At 38.3% G+C, this 22451-nt stretch overlaps 1 protein-coding gene across 2 annotated transcripts; it reads left to right on the top strand.

Annotated features, from left to right (window-relative positions):
• Nucleotides 1-436: 436 nt before the first annotated feature.
• On the top strand, nt 437-18971 carry LOC149013432 (Plastid-lipid associated protein PAP / fibrillin family protein). 2 transcript variants are annotated; one of them, XM_089159199.1, is made up of 4 exons: nt 437-992; nt 1084-1149; nt 5326-5439; nt 17025-18516. In XM_089159199.1, the coding sequence occupies exons 1-3, from the start codon at nt 481-483 to the stop codon at nt 5423-5425; spliced, it is 678 nt and encodes a 225-aa protein (XP_089015325.1). In that variant the 5' UTR covers nt 437-480; the 3' UTR covers nt 5426-5439; nt 17025-18516. The 2 variants fall into 2 exon arrangements, with proteins under 2 accessions (XP_089015325.1, XP_089015326.1); XM_089159200.1 differs by lacking the exon at nt 5326-5439 and having other exon boundaries at nt 17025-18971.
• Nucleotides 18972-22451: the final 3480 nt, after the last annotated feature.

Below are 22451 nucleotides of genomic sequence, written 5' to 3'. Positions count from 1 at the left end.
GGGCATTTCGCCAATAATATTAGATATTGGTAAAATACTAAAGTATTTGAGGTTAGTAGTAATGTACCAGAAACATTATTATTTGCAGCTTTCTTCACCGTTAACTATCATAAATGATCCAAACTCTACTTTGTGAACATCAAAATGGCAAAAATAAGGAGAGAATAGGGACTTGTAAGGGTGTCTTGAATTATGGAGACTTGAAATATTTTCCAAACTCTACTTTGTGAATATCAAAATGGCAAAAATAAAGAGAGAAGAGGAAACGAGGAGAGAACAGGGACGTGTAACGGTGTAAGGATGTGAATTAAAAAAATAAAATAAAAATAAAAAAATAAAATAAAAAAAAAAATAAAAAAATGGAGTTTAAATTAAATTCATGAAATTCAAATTTATTGTTGGATTTAAACCAACTAAAATAGCGACAATTAACAACCTTACAAGTGAGATGAACGAGCAGCGAGTGAGAGAGTGCAGCTAATGGCATTATCATTTATCCTTCCCGCTTCTTCGACAGCCCTAACTTCGTCGAAGCTCCGACAACCTAACCCTGGAAAATCAAATCCTTCGAGAACTCATCAATGGCGGACTCCGATATTTGTCTGCTCGACGAAAATGGAGGAAGCTACTCTGGTCAAGAACGATCTACTCGAGCTAATATCAGGCGAGGAGAGAGGGGTTAAAACCGAGGGAAATCTGTCGAAACGATCGAAAATCATAAAAGCGATCGATGCGTTGGAAGTTCTGGGGAATGATTCCGTTACTACTGGTCCTTCTTTGTCGGCTACATGGAGGATGCTCTGGACTACTGAGAAAGAGCAGCTTTTCATAATTAAGAATGCTCATATCTTCGGGACTCAAACGGGGGATGTTTTACAGGTTATAGATGTTGAAAAAGGTTCTCTAAATAATGTAATTACGTTTCCTCCGTCTGGTGTTTTTTTCGTTCGATCAACTATCGAAGTTGCTTCGCCTCAGAGGGTGAATTTCAGGTAATTATTCTAATCCTTTTTTTTCTTAAACCATATATTTCGATTTAAAATTCCACTCCCCTCTTCTTATAATTTTTTTGGTTTCTTATAGTTTCACAAGTGCAGTTTTGCGTGGCAAGGACTGGGAGTTTCCTCTGCCGCCCTTTGGACAGGGGTGGTAAGTCAGTTCTCTTTACTTTGATTCAGATTTTGTTTATTGTTGTATACAGTAGAAGATTATTTGATCGGTTGAGCTCATCATCTTATGTTTGATCTAAATATAAAGCCTCACTTTATATTCTTCGGTCTTATGTATTGTATCCTGTAGTGGTTCGCATAATTATTATTGAGATTGTGTATCTTCGGATCAGGTCTAGAACCATCACATACATGAGGATTAAATTATAATCCTGTGCGGAGTATGTATTATAGACACAAGCATACATTACAAGGTGACAAATGACAAATGTAGAGTGTTGTGAAGGATTTTTCTTCTTTTGGTTTCTAAAGCATAGTGAAAAGTATTTGATTCTTTGGGTTGGATATGGGCAGTTGTGCCATAGCATGTTATTTTTTTCTTCCAATTTTATGTTTATTTAATTGATTTCTTCCTCACGATTGTGCTTTGTCCTCATCAAGTGGTATCAAAGCAAGATTCAACACATTGTCATGGGTGATTTGTGGAGATATTAGAGAGATAGACAGTCTAGAAGGAAAGCAGAAGGTACAATAGGATATGATAATGTGTGGATATGGTGTTTCACTTCTACGTCCATAGAGTGGTTGGAAGATAGAGAAATAAGTTAGAAAGTAAAAGAGGTTCACTTTGAGGGAGGAGGGAAAGCAGAAAGGCGTATGGAAAGGAAAAATGTGTTTTCATACTTGTGAAGGTCTCCCCCCCCCCCCCCCCCAAAAAAAAACCCCAAAAGAAGAAGGGTTAAAAAAGGCTAAAGCATAGACTGTGGCAAAGCAAAAGTACAGTTCTTTCATGTTTAGCTGCCCTATCTTAGTTAAAAGGAGAAGGAACAATTGGTGTATGGTATGGCCTAGAAGAGTCCCAACCCTTCCCACCCCCACCCCAAGAAAAGAAGAAGGAAAAAGGTGGAATTGGTTAATTGAATAGCTTGGTAATGAGTGAAGTTCAATATTTCTATGAACAAACTAGATGGTGTAGATCTAGGGGCGTAGCAAGATTCAACATGGGGGGAGCACATTATGAGAGTTTGGATTACCTCCCCGTTCGGGGAGCATTAACGCTTTTTCACTACACATATTGTGTGGGGCCTTTGTAGGATCCACTAGGGGTCCCACCTTTGAATTATTCTATCATATCCAAATGTGGGCCCACACATATTGTGTGGGGCCCACATGTATAATAAAATATAGGTAAATTATTGAGAATGATTCAGTGTAACAGAAATGAGGATGCTAAGATGGATGAGTGGCAAAACTAGGAAGAATAAGATAAGGAATGATCATATTAGAGTTGGTAGAGGAGTTGCTTCCATAAGTGATAAGCTATGAGAAAGTCGTTTGAGGTGGCACGATCACGTTTAACAGAGGCCTTTAAATGCCCTTGTACCGAGAAGTGATATAATCCAAATTGAAGGAACTAGGAGAGCTAAGGGCAGACCTAAGATAACCTTAAGAGAAGTGGTGAGAAAGGATATGCATAGCTTGGGACTCGTATCTAGCATGACCTCAAACATAATTGATTGGAGAGTAAGAATCCATGTAGACGACCCCATTTGTTGGGAAAAAGCTTATTGTTGTTTTTGTATTGAGAATGATATTTACCCCTACAAAATATAGGTAAATTAAAACATGAGGATCGTTAACAAAAAAATATCTTACAAAATCAACATTACATAGAAAAAGCACATGATTTCCATAGTAGAAGGCTAGATGCAAATAAAACGAATCATGGTAGTTAGTTACTTTACAAAGTACAAATATTCCATTCATAATATTAAATCAAAATAAATTAATAAAAATTTTGACAAAGAGAGACAAGATAACAAAGAAAATGGGAGAGAGAGAGAGAGAGAGAGAGAGAGAGAGAGAGAGAGAGAGAGAGAGAGAGAGAGAGAGAGAGACTTGTGGAGAAGATTTAGGAATGAACTACAACGTTTAGTTTAGCCTTTCCAAGTTTCCCCTAAGCCTCATGTGGGGTGTGAGGAAAGAGGAAAGAAGAAATAGGGAAGGAAAGAGGAGAGAAGAAATAGGAAGCGAAAGGGGAGAGATTAAATAGGGAGAAATTTTGGGATTATGAGTTAGTTTCTTTGGGATTTAATTGTTTCTTCCTTAGAAATAGGGCTTTAATTGTAACCATTCGATAGCTATTGAGAATGACATTTATACCACCTTTAAAATTTATTTTTCAGTTGTATATATATATATATATTTTTTTTTGGGGGGGGGGGGGGAGCAAATAATGATATTCAAATGTGAAAGAGAAAAAGAAGGAAAAATTTAGGAAACTAATCCAAATTTTTAAAAAATCAGGGGGGCATGGCCCCCCGGCCCTTTGTAGCTCTGTCTTTGTACAGTAGATCAGACATGTTTCGGTCTATTTGTATAGATTGTGTAGGTTAAAGGAAAATTTACAATGATCAAGTTTGTTTAGGTTGGTCGTGAGTATGGAGCTCGTAGATTGTTTAAATTGACCGACGATTAAGAAATCAATATTTATATAGAAAGCTTCAATGACCCTAATGATGTCAACAACTGGTGAAGAATACTCTTATGTGAGATGGGACAATTAAGGATCCAAAGAAGAAATTAAAAGATTTCGATAAGATGAAGTTAGAGTCTAGAAATCTAGTGGATAACAACCTAGTTTATCTTGTGAATGATACTCTCTGCAAGGTCACTGAATTGTGGATTTGGAGTAAGTTTGTGCAAAGAGACTAGGTAGAAGTCTACGTTGTTGACAATTTTTATTTTTATTTTTTTTGTGAAGAAATAATTATATAGTCATCGAATGGCAAAGAGAGCTAAATTCGTGTGACATTCGAATGAGTTCAACAAGATATTGACAAAACTGTCTGTAGATGTTGAGATTGAAGAAAACAAAAAGATACTTTGTCATCGTTGGCTTTTCTACCTCCTTCATTTGATTATGTTGGGGCTACACCACTGTTCGTTAAGGATATTTGCATAATTATTGTTGGCTTTGTATATGTTTGGGTCAGGTTGTGGTCTATTATATATACATAGATAAGAATATAATTGTGTGGGGATTAGGATTTTTAGGTTTATGTTTTTCCTTTGTGGGAAATTTCTGAGGACAAGTAAAAGAGATCACAAGGTGAGTTGGAGACTGATGTAAATAGCTTTTCTAGGTTATTGAAACATCTCTGGTTTTCTTGGGTTGATGTAGGCAATCATGCTAGACCATGTTAAGTTCTCGTGTTGTGTGCAATTGTTTGCTTGGTTTCTTCCTCATAGCTGTGAATTCGCTTCCCCACATATGAGACCACTATCTTGTGCTGCTGAACTCCTTGCATATGACTACTATCGTTTGTTTTTAGTTGTAGTTTATGGTTAATACTTCAATAATGATCTGCCATATGCAAAGAAAATGTCAAAATAGTGAGCCTTTCTTATATAGAACTTATACTACTACAAATTCATTGCTTTATTTCACAATGTGGAAATATAAGTTTTTCCATTGTTTTCTGGTTTCACTTTGTGGCTGTGCATGTTTTCTGGTCATCGGTTTCTATCCATTTGCTGGAAATTAATTCTTCCTCCATCTATTTGGTTATTATTGAAGTTCTTTTAATCAGAAAAGGTCTTACCATCAAAACTTTTTACTTGAAGAATGTGTATTTCATCGAATGGGGTCACAAAATAATTCCCCAATCTCTCTCTCGGGGTGTGTGTGCTGTTGTAAAATCCTTTCTCAATCTGTTCATTTCATACCTAGTAAGGTGTTGCCTGTCATGTGCTGCTATGTTCCAGTCAGTACTTTTAATTGTATTCCTGCTTAGCTGGGTACTAGGAATCGTGTACAATTTTATGTCTGTTGAGATATGAAAAGTATTTTGATTACAAATTGATTTGTTATCATCAAAAATAAATCGCATTTCTACATAGTGAATTATGAATTGCCGTTCCTTTCAGATCATGCATTTAAATGACAAAAATTGTCTCACAATTCCCACCATATCCCTATAGCCCCCCCCCCCCGGCGGGTGGGTGAAAAGAAAAACAGTATAAGAAGATCTATCTAAAATCATGCATTATTTATAGGGCTTGAGGATGCACATTAGTTGTAGTGACCTGTTTTGTGATCTGCACTTTCCTACAAAGTTTATAGAACCATGTGAAATCCTTTTTACTTGTGTAGGTTTGAAACTGTGTATCTCGATGAAGAGATTCGAGTTGTAAAGGATATCCGTGGAGATTATTTAGTTGTTGATCGTGCTTCTTATCTTTGGAAAGAATGACAAGCCTAGAATTGGTAATTTTTCATTTTGTCTATTAATTTTTTTCCATGTTGTGCAAGATGCCTGAGGTGCCATCTATTAAAATTAAGTATATTGATTATAACTACTGGAGCATATCTTTGCATTAGGGTTCTGGCTGCTACTATTTCCGGATAAGACTTGCTCCTCTTAATGCAAATGAATTTCCTTGAATTGCTTCTTTTTTTTTTGGATGAATAAATAATATATTAAAGCAACAGGCAGAACAACAGGAGAAATACAAAATGGGAAGGAGAAAGAGAGGGGGGGGGGGGGAGAAGCAAGGAGCTCAAGAAGAGGGGGAGAGAGTACAGCTGAGGCCCCAAAAACTAACAATTAACCTATTTCTGGGGTTGTCAGCAACAGGGGGATGGGGAAGGGAGAGCAATCTAGAAGAAACATCAAAGAAGATAGCTTTCCAAATCAAATCTAAGGAGCGAGATTTGGGAGTCCATCTTCGCAGGTTGCGCTCCCACCAAATGTGATGGATGGTGGCACCAAAGACTAACTTGCCAAGGCGATCGCAAATTGAGTTACCAGCAAAATTCCTAGAGATCCAAGACCAATCACGAACAAACCCGTATGAGCGTCTCGAGCGGGGCCAAATAGATGCAAGGACTCTATCCCAAAGGGGGCGGGAGAAGGGGCAGGAAAAGAAAAGGTGGTCAATGTCCTCAGAACCACTCCAACAAAGGGTACAACTAGGGTTGGCGGGGATGTGGCGGCTAATGAGGAATGATTGGGTAGGGAGGGCAAGGTTAATAGCTCTCCAAAGGGTGAGAGAATGGCGGGGGATGTGACCTTTGAACCAAACCAAATGGGACTAGGGGACAAGGGGGTGGGGACAACGGAGGAGGCTCCAAGCAGAGGAAGTGGTGAAGGATTTGGACGGCGAGGGGGACCAAATGGTAGTATCATGGGGAAGGTTTAGGATAGGGGGAAGAGAGTTCCAGACATGAGCGAGATTGGGGTGGGGGAGAGGGGACCAGGCCCCAAGGGATATAAAGGAGTCAAGAGAGGCAGTCTTAGGGATGCGGGTCTCATAGACTGAGCGGGGGCCAAGAAGAGTGAAGAGAATGCCCAACGGATGCCAAGGGTCAAGCCAGAAAAGGGTGGAAGAGCCAGTCGAAACTTGGATAGAAATGGCGGAGAGAGCACGGGGCCGGAGGAGAAGTAACTTCCTCCAGATCCAAGATTGGTTTGAGGGACAAGAAGCAGTCCAAAAGGAGTCATGTTTGGGAATGTAGGAATAAACCCAAGAGACCCAAATAGAGTCATTCTTGGTAGCAATCTTCCATATGAGTTTGAGGAGGCAGGCCGAGTTAACATCAAGGATGCGACGGATTCTAAGGCCACCCTCAGCTTTGGGACGACAGATCGCATCCCAAGAGATGGGATGAAGGAATTTAGAGACTTCTTGGCCTTTCCAGAGAAAAGCACAAAAGAGGGACTCCATGGACTGGATAATGGATTTGGGGAAGGAAAAGATACCACTCCAATAAAGATAAGAAGATTGGAGGACAGATTGAATGAGCACCACTCTCCCAGCAAAGGATAACAGCTTACCTTTCCAAAGTTGGAGTTTTTTCCTAATATGATCAAGCATGGGGGAGCAATGATGGCGAGTGAGCCTGCCGGGGATGAGGGGGAGACCAAGGTAGGTCACAGGGAAGGAGCCAGGACTGAAACCTGAGAGCCGCAGAAGAGAGGCTCTGGTAGAATCCGAGACACCGGAGAGAAATAGAGAGGATTTGTTGAGGTTGACACGGAGGCCAGAAAGAGATTCAAAGAAGGATAGGGAGGAAAGAATGGTGGAAATGGATTGATGATCAGCTTTGGAGAAGATCATGAGATCATCCGCAAAGGCGAGGTGGGTAAAGTTAGTGGATCTACATTTGGGGATGGGAGAGATGAGGAGCTGATCCGTGTTAGATTGGAGAATACGGGAGAGGACCTCAAGAGCCAGGGTAAACAGGTAAGGAGAAAGAGGACAGCCTTGGCGGATTCCCACCCTAGAGGGGAAGAAGCCAGCAGGGGAGCCATTTGTGATGATGGAGAAGTAGGGGGTGGAGATACACAACTCAATCCAGTGGACAAAAGCCGGAGGAAATCCCATAGCAGAGAGGACCTCACTAATGAAATCCCATCGGATAGAATCGAAGGCTTTGTGAAGGTCCACTTTCAAAAGAGCAGCCGGGGAGTGAGAAGATCTTTCAAAACCCCGAAAGATTTCCGTGCAAAGGAGAATATTGTCCGAGATGCTTCGGCCCGAAATGAAAGCAAATTGGTTAGGGCTAACAAGAGAGGGAATAACTTTCTTGATACGATTGGCAAGGATTTTGGAAATGAATTTGTAGATAACATTACAGAGGGAAATAGGGCGGAAATCAGAAAGAGAAGTGGCTCCAGGCTTCTTGGGAATGAGACAGAGGAAAGTTTGGTTAATGGAGGAGATCTGGGAGGGATTGAGAAAGAAGCTCCGGATGGCGTGAACAAGATCCTCCACAATGAAGTCCCAGGCAGATAGGAAGAATCCCATACTGAAACCATCAGGGCCAGGGGCACGATTAGCCTTATGAGAGCGGATAGCAAGGAGGATCTCCTCACGGGAGGGGATAGAGCAGAGAGAACCCAAATCAGAGGGAGAGATGAACTTGTTAAGGAGCGAGGGGTGGATGGGAGTCCGAGGAGGGAGGGAAGGAGGAGAGAGAAGGCAGGAAAAGAAAGAGACAACTTCATTCCTTATGCTAGGGAGATCAGAGATCCAGGAACCGCTCCTCGTCAGGAGACCAGGAATGGAGTTGTAGTTCAAACGACCCTTGAGGGAGTGGTGGAAGTATGCAGTGTTTGCGTCCCCAAGTTCAAGCCATTTGATTCTCGCTTTTTGCCGAAGAAAATTTTCCTCTTGGGAGGAAAGGGAAGAGAGAGCAAGGGAGAGCACTCGTTCTTCCTCAGCAAGAGAAATGTTTGAGGGATCCCTTTGGAGAAGGAGCTGGATACCAGAGAGGTCGGAGCGGCAAGAGGAGACTTGGGTGGAGATATTTCCAAAAGTGGAGGAGTTCAAGGATCGGAGGGCAAGCTTAGTGTTCTTGAGCTTGTGGGCGAGGGCAATCAAGGGGAGAGAGGAACAATGGGTCGGCTGATTCCAAGCCTCGATGACCGTAGGGAGATAAGTAGGGCTGGAGGCCCACATATCGAAAAATTTGAAAGGCTTGGGGCCAGAGGAGGGGAGGTCTAGAATATGGAGGGTGCAGGGAAAGTGGTCATGTCCATGATTCAAAGTGTAGGTTACAACTGTTTGAGTTCACAAATATACCTGCCACTTGAAGCAGGACCAAGCTAGATATACTGCATTACATTAAACCTGCTCTAGGAATGGCAAGGTTCTACTCAAAATCAACCAAGAGACATGGGGGGGGGGACAATGTATCTCTATCCGAATCAACTCAACAACACCAAAATCATCTGCAGTACAAAATGATCATGACCCATGAGTTATAAAATATGTTATGGATAGAAATAAAATTTTGTAATGGAGAAGGCTTCCTAACCTATGAAGATACTAATTTTAATCCATCCACAAAATTATTATGTAATTAAGTGTTGAAAGGTAAATATTTTCAATGCAGGAATTATTAACCTGACCTAAATTAGGATGAATTAAGTTACTCTGTTTCTTTATATACATAAGCTATTATAAGCTTTTTATGAGACCTACAGCAAAGAAAGACACATTAAGAAAGCAATGGGCATAGGAAGTGTAGGGTAAAACCAAATTAATAACTGAAAAGAAAAGTAAGTAGACTCAAAATTTGAAACCAAACAAAGTAGAAACATTTCAGGAGCAGAAACGTACCTTAGGTGCTCGCAGAAGAGTAGAACTGCTTCTTTGTCAGGGGAAAAACTGGGTAGTGGCATAGAGCTTCATAACAGAACAGAAGTTGTGACTGGCTGCTCAATTCTTGAATGTAGTGCCTGATACATTTAATCTATGTAATGGATTGCCTTCAGTTGATGTGATAAAATTTAGTGTCCGACTGCAATTGCCATGAGTTGATTGCAGTGTAGAGTAGGAGCTACCCTACTAACAAAGCAATTTGTGTTGTTGACAAATTTATCTATTCCCTCTTTGGTGCATTGGTGATTCTGCTTCAGTACTGTTTCAATGATTGAGCAAGCTGGGATTGGTGGTGAATCCAAACCCATAGGCCTTGGTGGTGATTCCAAGGTCATAACTGCCCTTTCTCGTCCTTCTAGTTATTTTCCTGCAAATCATAAAGTCTCTTGCGCTGAGTTTTCCCATCGTGTTTTAGTTCTTAACATTAGGTTTAGTACTGTGGATCATCCAAACAGCAATCTCTATTCTGATCTGATTTCTTTCTTCTTAAGCTAAAAGCCTGTGATGCCCTACTTCTTAGATTTCTGAGTCCAGCAAACCACACTCATAGCAGAACATTCTAGGGCTTTGTTCTCTTTCATAGTATCCATACTGGACCTGAACTTGAGGGAAGTAGTCTTAAGTTACAGGCTCCCTATTCACTGCTAGTTTGGATTTTTCTTATGTTCTAATTTGTTAATACTTTTCTGCGAGCACCTAAAGTAAGTTTTTGCTCCTGAAATGTTTCTACTTTGTTTGGTTTCAAATTTTGAGTCTACTTACTTTTCTTTTCAGTTATTAATTTGGTTTTACCCTACACTTCCTATGCCCATTGCTTTCTTAATGTGTCTTTCTTTGCTGTAGGTCTCATAAAAAGCTTATAATAGCTTATGTATATAAAGATACAGAGTAACTTAATGCATCCTAATTTAGGTCAGGTTAAAAATTCCTGCATTGAAAATATTTACCTTTCAACACTTAATTACATAATAATTTTGTGGATGGATTAAAATTAGTATCTTCATAGGTTAGGAAGCCTTCTCCATTACAAAATTTTATTTCTATCCATAACATATTTTATAACTCATGGGTCATGAACATTTTGTACCGCAGATGATTTTGGTGTTGTTGAGTTGATTCGGATAGAGATACATTGTCCCCCCCATGTCTCTTGGTTGATTTTGAGTAGAACCTTGCCATTCCTAGAGCAGGTTTAATGTAATGCAATATATCTAGCTTGGTCCTGCTTCAAGTGGCAGGTATATTTGTGAACTCAAACAGTTGTAACCTACACTTTGAATCATGGACATGGCCACGTGTATGAGTGTCTGACGTAGAATAGTACATATGCACCCAGCCACCAAACCAGGCTGGCAGGGTTGTAGGATGTGACTGCTGTTAGAGTCCGCCTGCTCTGTTGATGTAGCAAGTTTTTGTTGGTTTGATGGAGCACTACATAAGGCACCCCCAAACCAAAGGCAAGCATGAACAGTCATTTGGGGGCTGATATGGACAGCTGGTGTGAAGATTAGTTGCATGATGTCGGTGGAGTAGTATATTAGGAGATGCTATTGGTTTAATTTATATGTTCAGTTCCTAGTAAGTTAATACTAATTTCTAATTTCAAAGTTAAAGGTAGACATGACGTTTAATTTACAAGTGTCTATTTTCCTAGGTTTCTTTTCAGTCTTTTGTTTCCATTTAGTTTGATTTAGTTTCTATTTTGTAAAGCTTAGCCCAAGCTATAAATAGGCTTATCAATTTACATGAATTATGAAATTTCTATTGCTTGCTTGCAAGTGTTTGGTATGGGAAATACTTGTATTCAACAGCTGAGATAACTGTGGGTGAGAGGCCCAAGGCTGAGATGGCCTACCATGCTTCTGCTCCTGTCCTATCTTTTTCCATCTTCCCTTATCTTCTGAGCAACATCAATCCATCCCCTGGTGTGCTGTTGTCCTTGAGACCACTACAACTATTGGGAGTCCATCCAAAATGCTCTCGTTCTTCCATATCACTGCTGAAAAAAATGCAATTAAATTCAAATTATTCAATTGTTCATCTGTATTTTGTTGATCCTGGCTGCAATCAATCTCCAGCGGGTTCCCCAGTTCGAGGTTGACTTCTGCGTTAGGGCCATGTTCAATTGAAATATGAGGTGATTGCCATTCTTCTACCTCTATAAATAATTTGAAGTACATCAATCAATCATGCTTAGGAGTGGAAGGACCCCCTGGATTTCATTTGTTTCTGGTTATGAAAACGTACTCTTCTTATATTTCATGTAAGATACACCACTATTATTAATAATGTTAAACCGTGAATTTGAAGCGACTCATACTTTTTTTACCATACTTAGGCTTGTTACAACGCATGTCAGTAAATTAAGTCAGAAGGAAAATGTCTTAATGGAATTAACAAATATGCAAGATCAGACTTGCATTATCCCAAGTTATTCAGTGTTAATAACAGAAAGAAGATCTATTATGTATCATCCTTGCAAGAGAGACGCAGTTGTCTGGGAACGAGATTGTAGAAATGGCCTATCAAATGTCCTATAAATAATAGGCATTATCTTATCAGATGAGGACCTTTTGGAAGAATCGCACCCGGAACCTTGTAGGTTTAACACATGGGTAATATATTTGGATGCAATTTGCTGTTCAAATTGAAATAGATAAAAAAGGTTCCTGAAACAGAATTCACACCAGTAGTTAAACTAGCTATAATCAGTATGAGGATATATTAATGACTATTCACCAGTATTGGTGGTCAATGGAGTTCACGCAGTGTGGTGTTGGCTACCATGATGCATTAGCTTGAGTAGCAAAACTGACACTACTCAAGTGCTCTCATTGTACCTATGTTGAACTCTTCCTAAATTCATGTCAATATTACTTCCTTAAATGGGAACTTGGTCTGAACATCCTGAAGTTGCCTGCTGGTTGTTAGTTACCTTTGAATAGGAATAAGTAAAGAAAGCTACGACATAAAGGAATCCCAAAGAGACTTCAAGTAATTTATAAGTATTTGGATATTAATAAAACAAATTAATCACACATTTTATGAAGTGTAGGGTAAAGTTATGGCCCTGTTTGTATGACAGTATGAGATCGTGATAATGTTGGAATAAAATGATATGTGGGGGCATGCAAACCATTTATTTGGAGATGTGTAATGAAAGATACTAAATTACTAATTGATAACAAACGCAGGGGGTCTGTCACACCCCACCCAGCCGGATCCGGCCATATCCCAATACCTATGGGGATGAAACACTATAGGACCAAGGTTCAATGACAAATGTCACAAATCTATACAAACATATGACATAGCATAATCAATGACAAGAATAAATCAAGTTCAAATACTAAAGTTATAAAAAATCTGAGTTTATAATGAGATTACAATCATCCATGAACTAAGTTAAATGTTAATTAATGTTGATCAAAAGAACATCAGAGTTTGAAGGAAAGAATAGTTTGCAGCGGAAAAACTAAATGTTTTGATAGAAAATGCCCTCTCCCTTCTCGAAAGATTTGAGGGTATAAATGTAAAATAGTGCCATGAAGGACACTATTGAATCCCAAAGCATTGCTAGCTCCCTACTGGAATCCAGCTCCATAGGGGCAGTCCTGGCACAGGCACGAAGCTCCATGTGAGTCCTCCTCCTCTTCAATATCTCCTCATAATAGTCTGCCGGTGACGGATCCTCCATTTGAATGGAGTCTTCATAACCTGCAGTATAATCTAAAAGAAACATGTATATAAAAGGAATGAATTCAACAAAACTCAATGAGGTCAATTCAACAACATATCATGCATTCATTTACAAGTTCCCACATCACACATATAAGATTAATCATGATAATATAAAAAAATAAATGAATATGATGTTATGCTCTTAACTCTATCATGAAGTCTCTAGGTAGACACGCATTAAGTCGTACACCGGTCTCCTTTGAGCAATCTCATTCACTCTCCCTTAACAAGAGACGTCTATTGGGTTCTCCACGGTTGTTGGGTCAAGTCACATCAATCCATGGCTGGGGATATAAGTTACCACTCTCTCACATCACCCTTTGGCATGAAAACTTATGCGTGTCAAGGACTACTCTAAGCCCAATACATAGTCATACGGTCTTGTACTACATATGGTTCGGATATCATTCCTCAACGGGAGACATCTGTTGGTCTAATATCCTTATCCACTTAGAAATGAGATTCTCAACGGGAGGCATCTGTTGGATTCCATTTATCAACTCTATGGTCATCCACATATAGTGGACATGATGCTCTCCATGTTCTCTCACGGGTTGCTTACTTGACTTAAGCGCCTATAAGCCCTTATCTATTATATGCAACCCTACCATCTCATGATGACAATGGGTCTACTTGATGCTCACAGGACCCATCCACTAACATCACGGGTTAACTGGTTATTATACCCCTACCGGAAAAGTAGTAGTACTTATGAGGTTATCTAGCCAAACACTTTTAGACACCTAGCATTCATGTACTTAAGTCTAAATGCATATTCATATAACATCACTAGGGTAATGGGTGAACCCACAACCCTAGTTGGTAAATAGATACAAGAGATTAAGTTTCAAAATCAATCCCACACATTCTCATATCATCATTCACAAGATTTGAAAAGAAGTAAAAACAACCATACTTCTTACTTTTTATTTGTGCAAAGTCACACAATAGTCACAAGATATAAGAAATCAAAAGTAATGCAAGATATCAATAATGAAAGTTAAAAAAATACCATCAATCACACAAGATATAGTTAAATATATTCCTCACCTTTCAAGTTAGTTACGCTCTCCAAAGTCCCACAAAGTTCACCCAAGAGTATGCAATTAGACCCAAATACCCCTAGTTGCATAAGAGAAAGAGTAAGTAACAATTGGGAATCGATTTGGGTTCAAAAGAGGTCAAAAACACATTTCCTGGATATGACCGATTGCATAAAGCTTATAGGACCAGTTGAACGGCCAGTCAACCCACCATCAACCTAGTTTTAGGCAAAATTTCATATTTCGGCTTCAATTTGAAATCGAATTGAAGCAGGACTTTGGGGTCTTCTAATTAACAGTAATGGGGTCCTAAGAGCGCCAACAATTCATCCCAACTAGGCCTAATCGAAAAGCCCTAAATTTGGCTCTCGCGAATGCCCGCGGGCGTCTTTGAGAGGTTCAAAATGATTTTGAATGCAATGATTCATGTAATCATCTCTCAGAAACAATGGGAGACATAAAGAGAAGAAAAATGAAGCACTCATTCCACTCCATTAACCCCAACTACCAAAACCTAGCATTCAATGATGAAGAAAACCATCAAAACTAGGTTAAAGAAAGGAGTTTTAAAAAACACTCACCTTTCTTGGCGTTACCGCGATGATTCAAGCCTCGATGCGATGCTACATGAAAAGAATTCAAAATCTCTCTTGGTTTTCTCTTCTCCAAAACCCTCAACCCCACTCTAGCAATAAGAAATACGTTTTGTGATGAGTGGAGGCATAAAATAGGGTTTTTAAACCCGTTTTCCCTAAACTGCCCCGAAATGGGCAAGGGGCGGTTGAACCAGGGCAATCGACTGGCTCGGTCGACCGGCCCTTAGTTGCCCCCTCAACTTGGGTCCAATTCTGGTGATTTTTGCTTCGAAAGAAAGGTCTTTCAAAGGCCTACTTTTAGGTATATTTACCTCGTCATTTGGATTTTCCTTCATCAGTTTTCGGACATGCCAAAATCTCTTCTCAACACCTTCATGATTGACTTTCTATCTTCTCTTAAACTCTAAGAGAGTGGCTGAGTCATCAATAGGGTCATCCACTACCATGGGGTCCATTTTTGAACCTTCGAGCTCTACTCGAATGGCCCACAGTTGTTGCCTACTCGAGTTCCGAGTTTGCGGTCCTGAAACCATGGGTCTATATGTAATTTGCCCTTTTTATATATCTTTGTTACATGCCTTTTGGAAGAGATTAGAATGTCTGACTCTCTCTCTCTCTCTCTCTCTCTCTCTCTCTCATCTGGTGTTATCAGTGATATCACTACCCTAGCGTAGCTCATTTAGAAGCTGCTTATAAGTTATAGGATCATTAGATATCTAAAATCATCTATTGAAGAAAGGTACTCTATATCAAGAAACAAGGCATTTAGGGGGGAGAATACATGCTCTTGATTGTCCAGGTGCTTCTTTAGCCCCCCCCCCCAAAAAAAAAAAAAAAAAAACCAATGGGCATGAAGAAATATACAATTATGTGGGTTCTTTTAAGCAATTTTTAGTTGGAAGGTCAGTGTGGAGGCTGATTTTGGAGGAATGGTTCTCCTTGCCTACCAGATCTGGCAAAGTGTACTCACAATCTTGTCCCTTGTGATAGATTGCAACATATTTAGGTAGATGGGGCATCTTTTTTATTTTTTTTGGGGGGGTGGGGTGGGGGGGGGTTGTTGGTGGGGGGAGGGAAGGCTAATTTGATAGATTCTTTCCCACTATAGATTCAGTCAGGTTAGAAGTGTTCTACATGGGAGCATATTTGTCAAGGCGTCGTCTTCTAGGCACTATACTGGCACCTAGGCATCCAGTGTTGCCTTTGTCACCTAGATGGTATCACCCTAGTTTTTAACCAACCCAGGGATGCATAGATGCCATGACAACTATGCTTGGGAGCATTCTAGGCTAGCTAGGCATATCTAGCATCCATGCACTAGGATGGGAAATATTCTGATGTACCTATTCTAGTGGGGCTATACTTATAATTTTCACATGCTGTAGAAGATAATAAACGATAAAATTTCTGCACTATTGGTAAAGGAGCTGCCTCTTTGAACTAACCAACAAATGTTTGGAGGATACATGAATGAAAAATGAAGCTAATTTCAGGTGGTATCATCTAAGTCCTTATTTGTCCTAATCATGTAACTCTCTTTAAAGTGAAACTGAGATCCATCATAATACGAAGGTTGGATACGACTCCAAAGTAACAATTTTTGGAGTAAGGGTTTCCATGAGTATGCCTCGCTCTCACCTAAAACGCTATAGTTTTTCCTGCCTATCATATACAATATGAAATGAAACAATTGTTGTTCACTTGAGCTGTCCAATCTTCCTGGTATGAATATTGTAGTTCAATTTTCTAATTTGGATGTCTTTTTGTGTATGTTTGAATTCAGTAAGTAATATATTAAGTATGACTTTCAGATTCTATTTTGACGGTTTGACAAATTGGCATAAGTGCACTTGTCTATATACCTTCTGGTGATTCAACTGTGTATATTGTTGGGAAGAAACTTAGTTGATCCAAGTATATAATTATATATATATATTGATATTTCTATTATCATTTCAAAATTATCCTAGTATTCTTACATTTTTACGGTGTTCTTTAATTTTTTTTCCACATTTTTCAGAATACACGCATTAGATTCTTGAAACAAGATTTCTACTTTCTGCATGTACACTTCACCGTTGTAATATCTTATCTGATGTAGATTCAATAAATTTGATGTTCTCCTTGCAAAACTGAATTTGAATTTTCCCATTTACCTTGCCTTGAAAAATTTTTGAGTTGCCTGACCGCAAAACAAACAATCACCAACGGCTATTGATTCTCAGGTTGTTTAATAAATAAAAGATTGTAGTTTTGATTAACAATGCCTAGTCTCACACTGCTTGTTGGTCTGTGTAATGCAGAGTTACATATATTATCTAGGATGGCAATACCCATATCAGATAGTCGTTGGGTTTTGGATGAATAATCCAAAACAACATGCTTTTTAATTGTTTAGCGATTTCCAAGTTAAAGGACTTCCAATTAAAGTGGACAAGACAAAGCTAGAGGCTCAAGGCCCCGACACTCACATGCCGCTGGCATGCTTCATTCCTGCTTCAACAGATACAATCAATCTGAAAAGGTGAGGAGCTTGTATAGAAAGATAGCTTTTATCGAAGCCTATTCTTGTCTCTGAATTTTGGTTCCAAAACAAGTAAGTATCACGAAGGATCAGTCATGTTACAGACTTGCAGGTGATAAATGGTAACAATCAAATTTCCTGATGTTGAATAATCTTCTTAATTGTCCATTCAGCAGTTCTGAGCTCTTACATTTTAATTTATTTCTTTTTAATGTACATCACAAGTCTGCATTAGCTTTTGTAAATACCTTTTTTCCTTGCTGTTTGCTTGGTCAATTAGGTGCTTTAGTTTATAACAAAATTGTGCTCGTCTGGATTGCTACCTAGTATTTGTACTGAGTATTGAACTTGGTCACATGATTTTGTTGTTAATTTGCAATAATTAGGAGAGTTGTCTCGGATATATTATGCTAAAATTCTTTTCAACTGGCCAAGTGTAACTTAATCATCTTTGTATGAGATTTTATCTTTAATTGATCGTATTACATTTCTGGGAGTTCTCACAACTGACATTGCACCTGGAAATCTATGGGAGACAACTTCCTGAATCCCACGAGGAATCAAATACTTTTCTGTTAAGCTTTTGCCAGTCTACTAATCAAGGTTACAGGTTTCAGTTTCGATTTGGATTTTTACCTGGGTAAGAACTAACTGACACCACATAAATGGCACCATAATATGATCCATTTGAATAAGAAACTAAACATTTAATATCTGAAATATTTGAATCTCGAAATATCATTTTAAATCTTACATTTACATATCTTGGTTGCCAGCAAAGTTCAAACTAGAAATAGGGACACAACCGCTGGTTATCACTATATATTCAAGATTCAAGGAAGGGGAAAATACTGGTCAGGTTCTTTATTATTTTAAAGATTGTTTTTGCTCAATTGAATAGAAGAAATATGCCTCACAGAATCATGCTGGATATCACTTTTCTTGAATGACATTTCCCATCTTTCCTAGCTTCTGATTGACCATTATGAGCTTTGACTGTGGACTTTCTGACTGAGGCAACAATGGGGCCATTATTTCTAACTTCTCAGAGCTGTGGATTCACTACAGCATTTGACAGTGCAGTAGGAGGCAATCGGCAGAGAGGATGTTTCAGTAACTTTGCTTCTAGTTTTGTACTTATTTGGCCAAAACTAACCTAATTTTCAGCAGGGAAACCCAAACTGACATCTGTGGCTATGATGTTTTGGTTCCCTGTTCCCCCCAAGGTAAGATATATATATATATATATATATATATATAACAGAAAAGTTGGTTTCTTCTCTTGGAACTGGATAGAAAGCATGATATTCTGAACTGATTTTTAATGGTAGGTCACTATCTGTCTTTATTCAGAGTATGTGACAAGTGAGGTAAGGGGATCCTGTGAAAGGACCCAGAAGATCTTCTTGGTGAGTACTCCTCTTTTGAGTGGCTTGGAAGCATCCTTTAAGTTTAATGGTTCAAAATAGATGCCACATGTTTTGTTTGGTGCTATAAGAGCGATTGCAACGACTCCACCACGTGTCTTGTTTTTTTGTCCATCTGAGGATCTTATCCTTGCAGAATATAATCCATTTAAGTGTGTCTTTTCCTTGGCCTAATTTTCTTTTCCTTTTTGGTAAACATCCATTGCCTAATTTGGTTCTATTACGTTCTGGAACCCCCAATCCGAATAGTATTTAGTATTTACATCTAATAAAAGGAGAAGAGGATAGGGTCGATTCTTCTTCTTCTTCCTCTCTTTCTTTCTTTCTTCTTCTTCTTCTTCTTCTTCTTCTTCTTCTTCTTCTTCTTCTTTTTTTTTTTTTTTTTTTTTTTTTTTTTTGGGATAAATCAGGATGGGGTCGATTCGGGTTCACCCATTTTTCTGATTCCCATGCATGGCCCCCAAGTATCAAATCCGGGTAATGGTTTTGTTTTGGTTTTTTGTTCTTTTGGTATAGCTATTGTTGTGGGATTTATTTTTCTAACTGAGATTTTCAGATTTCCTGGGTTGTGTGATCCTTTCTCCTGTTATTCTATTTTGACTCTTTAAGTCTTTTATTTATTTTCTTATACGTATCTGACTACAATTTTTTCTTTATTGTTGTTGGGTTTAAAATTAGGGCTGAAACAGTGTCGGGTTGGGTTGGGTTGGGTTGTTTACAACCCTGATCCTAGGCCAAGTTAGACGTTTTACGTTGACCCTGGCCTTTGGTCTAAACCACAAAATTGTAAAAGAATGCATGATTTCATATTGTTGTTCTATTTTTACTAAAAATAACCTAGAAGGTGAAAGAATTTGGCTTGGCCTCAATCTGACATGATCCTAACCCTAATCAGGGCCACTCAAGCCTTATCCCAACACACCTCCTCTAGAGAATTTTGGGCCCAAATCTTGTTTGGGCTTATGATGTGTCAGGGCAGGTTTGGTCCATTGTATTTTTGGGTAAAATTAGTACCACAGCCATGCGTCAACTAGGATGACAATAGAAAATCTTCTTGTGTTCTACTTCCAGGAACACTTTCGTGCCCATACTGGGCACAAAATGTAATTTGTTTGTGTCCTATCCCCTTGCAATGATCAATTTTTCAGCACAAGAGATGGGCAGAAACCCATACCTTCTTCATGGGGGGGCTCTGCCCCTCGACTTAAGCGAGCTTTCTGCGTGAAATTTGCTTGTGCAATAAATGTGTAGGACTGTTTAGTTCGAAAAGTATAGTCATTGGATCGAGATCTCGGTTGATATTTTTGATCTCGACGGCTGAAAAGCAAGCAAAATCTCTACCAAGATCTTGATCCGACGACTGCAATTTCCGTTGAACGTGTTCTGCGCATTTATAAAGCTCGATCCTTCTAGGCGTGTTAAATTGACATCTTTGGGATCGCATTATACTCCAATTTATGAGAAAGAGACGTTTTAATTATGTTGGCCATAATTGTGTTTGTGTTTCCTTTTCTAGCCCCCTCTAATGATCCAATCCTGGAAATCTGCTGGAATTGACTGAAACATACTTTAATCTCTTAATACCATAGCCCCAAAAAGAAGGGCTCCCGTCTTGTCAACTCTACTTAGATTAGTGCGACAGATCATCTGAAGGTTGGGACCCGTTTAAATTGTGAGACTTAATTGTGTTTTAAATTTGGGGAAACAAAAAATTAAGGAAATTGACCAATTGTGACAACATTTGGTGGGAGATTCAACGTTTAACCACTCAAAGATGGATGTTTATTACTGATAATACATTTAAAGATAAGAAAAGTTGTTCTTACATTCATTACTAGGGGCCAGCTTTTAGGTGGTCCATGGCCCAGGAACTTGAATTCTATTTGAATTGTAGAAACAAGAATATGATCCTTTTTTTTTTAGTGCAATTGATTAATTATAGATCCCCATGGATTAAGCAACTAAAGTCAAGTGGTTTTAAGGATTAATGGGATTCCTCTCCTTCACTTTTAGTAAATAGCAACATCTTCTTTGTTAACAACATAGATAACACAAATCATTTGGTTCAAACCTTTTATAAAATCTTTGCTTTTAGCTGATAGAACAGGATCCGGTGAAAAGTTGACAACTAGGGCCTTGTTTGTTTCATTGTGAAAATTTTTCTATTCCTATTTTATGATTGAGATCAAGTGACCCAACTTAGTCATATAAAAATTAATAACCCTTTCAATCCATCATCTTCAGGGTCCCATTAACATTGAAGACCTGAACAAAAGAGGGAAAACAAAGAAATAAGAAGCAATAAAACATGAATAATGGAAAGTTGTGAACAAAAACAACGGCTTTACAAGCAGTGATTCAAGTGGCTCTAGATATCAATGGGTTTCACTTTCATCCATTCCTGGACCGCCCTATATGCTTTGGTTTAATGCAGCACCCAATTTCTTTCCACTAGTGAATCAGATTTCTTAGTTTGAACGAAAAAGAATCAGATTTCTTGGAGTAGGTTGCATTTGTTTTCACGTAAAAAGTAAAAAGAGAGAGAGAATAAATTCCTTTACATATATCTCTTTATTTTGTGTGATGGGGAGAGGGCAGAAGAGTCCTTTCAAAAAGGGGGAAAAAAAAATACACACAACAGATGCCTTTCTTTTGATATCTTTCATGTACAAGAGAAAAAAAAAAAATCATTTCTCAAAGCCTAAATTGCAAGATAACGAAGGTAGCAAGAGTTTTCAGTTGATCTCACTTGAAATAGTTTTTGCAGTTTGTTTATTTGTTTATTTTTTTATTTTTTTATTTTACCACTAGCATTACATGTTTTATCAACTAACCAACCAACCCTTTTTTTCCAAATAAAAATTATATAATTTACACAATACTACTCAAGTGGAAATAAGTTTTCATCCAACATTACAAAAGAAAACTAACAAAAATATAAAATTTAGTAGAAAGTTATGAAAATTTATTTAAGATACAATTATGAATACTATAAGTTTTCATCCAACATTAGAAAAGAAAACTAACAAAAATATAAAATTTAGTAGAAAGTTATGAACATTTATTTAAGATACAATTATGAATACTAGCGGTGAACAGAAGAAAAATGACTTTAGATTCTCTTCGGTTACATGTATCATATTGACTCTGGAAAAATGACTCTAGATTCTCTTCGGTTACCTTCAAGTTCACCAGTGGAGCATATAACCATCTCAAATTTAGAGGATAGCCCAGCTTTCAAAATTTATAAGTTAAATTTCCATGAATGTTATCCATTGGACGTTGTAAATTTTTATTTAAATAAAATTATTTTTTTTAAAGAATAATGGAACTGCCAAACACATCCATGAGGGGACAACTGTCTCCATCAAGCATGGAAAAAGAACAGAAGCTTTCAATTGAGTTTGACCAATTTTTGCCAATTTACAGATCTTTTCACATTTTTTACCATTTTTATATTAACCAACTCACCATAATATCCAAAGCACAGTAAATAAAAACCACAACACGACAAATAAAGAAAAAGGAAAAATAAAAGTAGAAAAGGATTCATCAATGAAGCATGAATGCCAAGTCAGGGATATAACCGTCTTTCTTGTCCCTATGAAATTTTAAGGTTTCTTACCCATACTTATCCTTTTCTCTCTCCTCTTTTCTCTCCCTCCTTTCCTTCTATTCTCTCCCAACTGAAAACGACTGCAAGCAACCTGTTGTGTATAAATATATATATCTTTCCACCGACTGAACAACCATTTCTGATTTCTCCCTTCCCTTCTTTT

This window comes from Hakea prostrata, chromosome 6 (genome assembly GCF_041222555.1).
Source record: "Hakea prostrata isolate BN-2017 chromosome 6, UWA_Hpros_2, whole genome shotgun sequence".
Lineage (NCBI taxonomy): Eukaryota > Viridiplantae > Streptophyta > Magnoliopsida > Proteales > Proteaceae > Hakea > Hakea prostrata.
The sequence above is the reverse complement of the archived record's forward strand: the minus strand, read 5'-3'. Positions and strand labels throughout refer to the sequence as shown.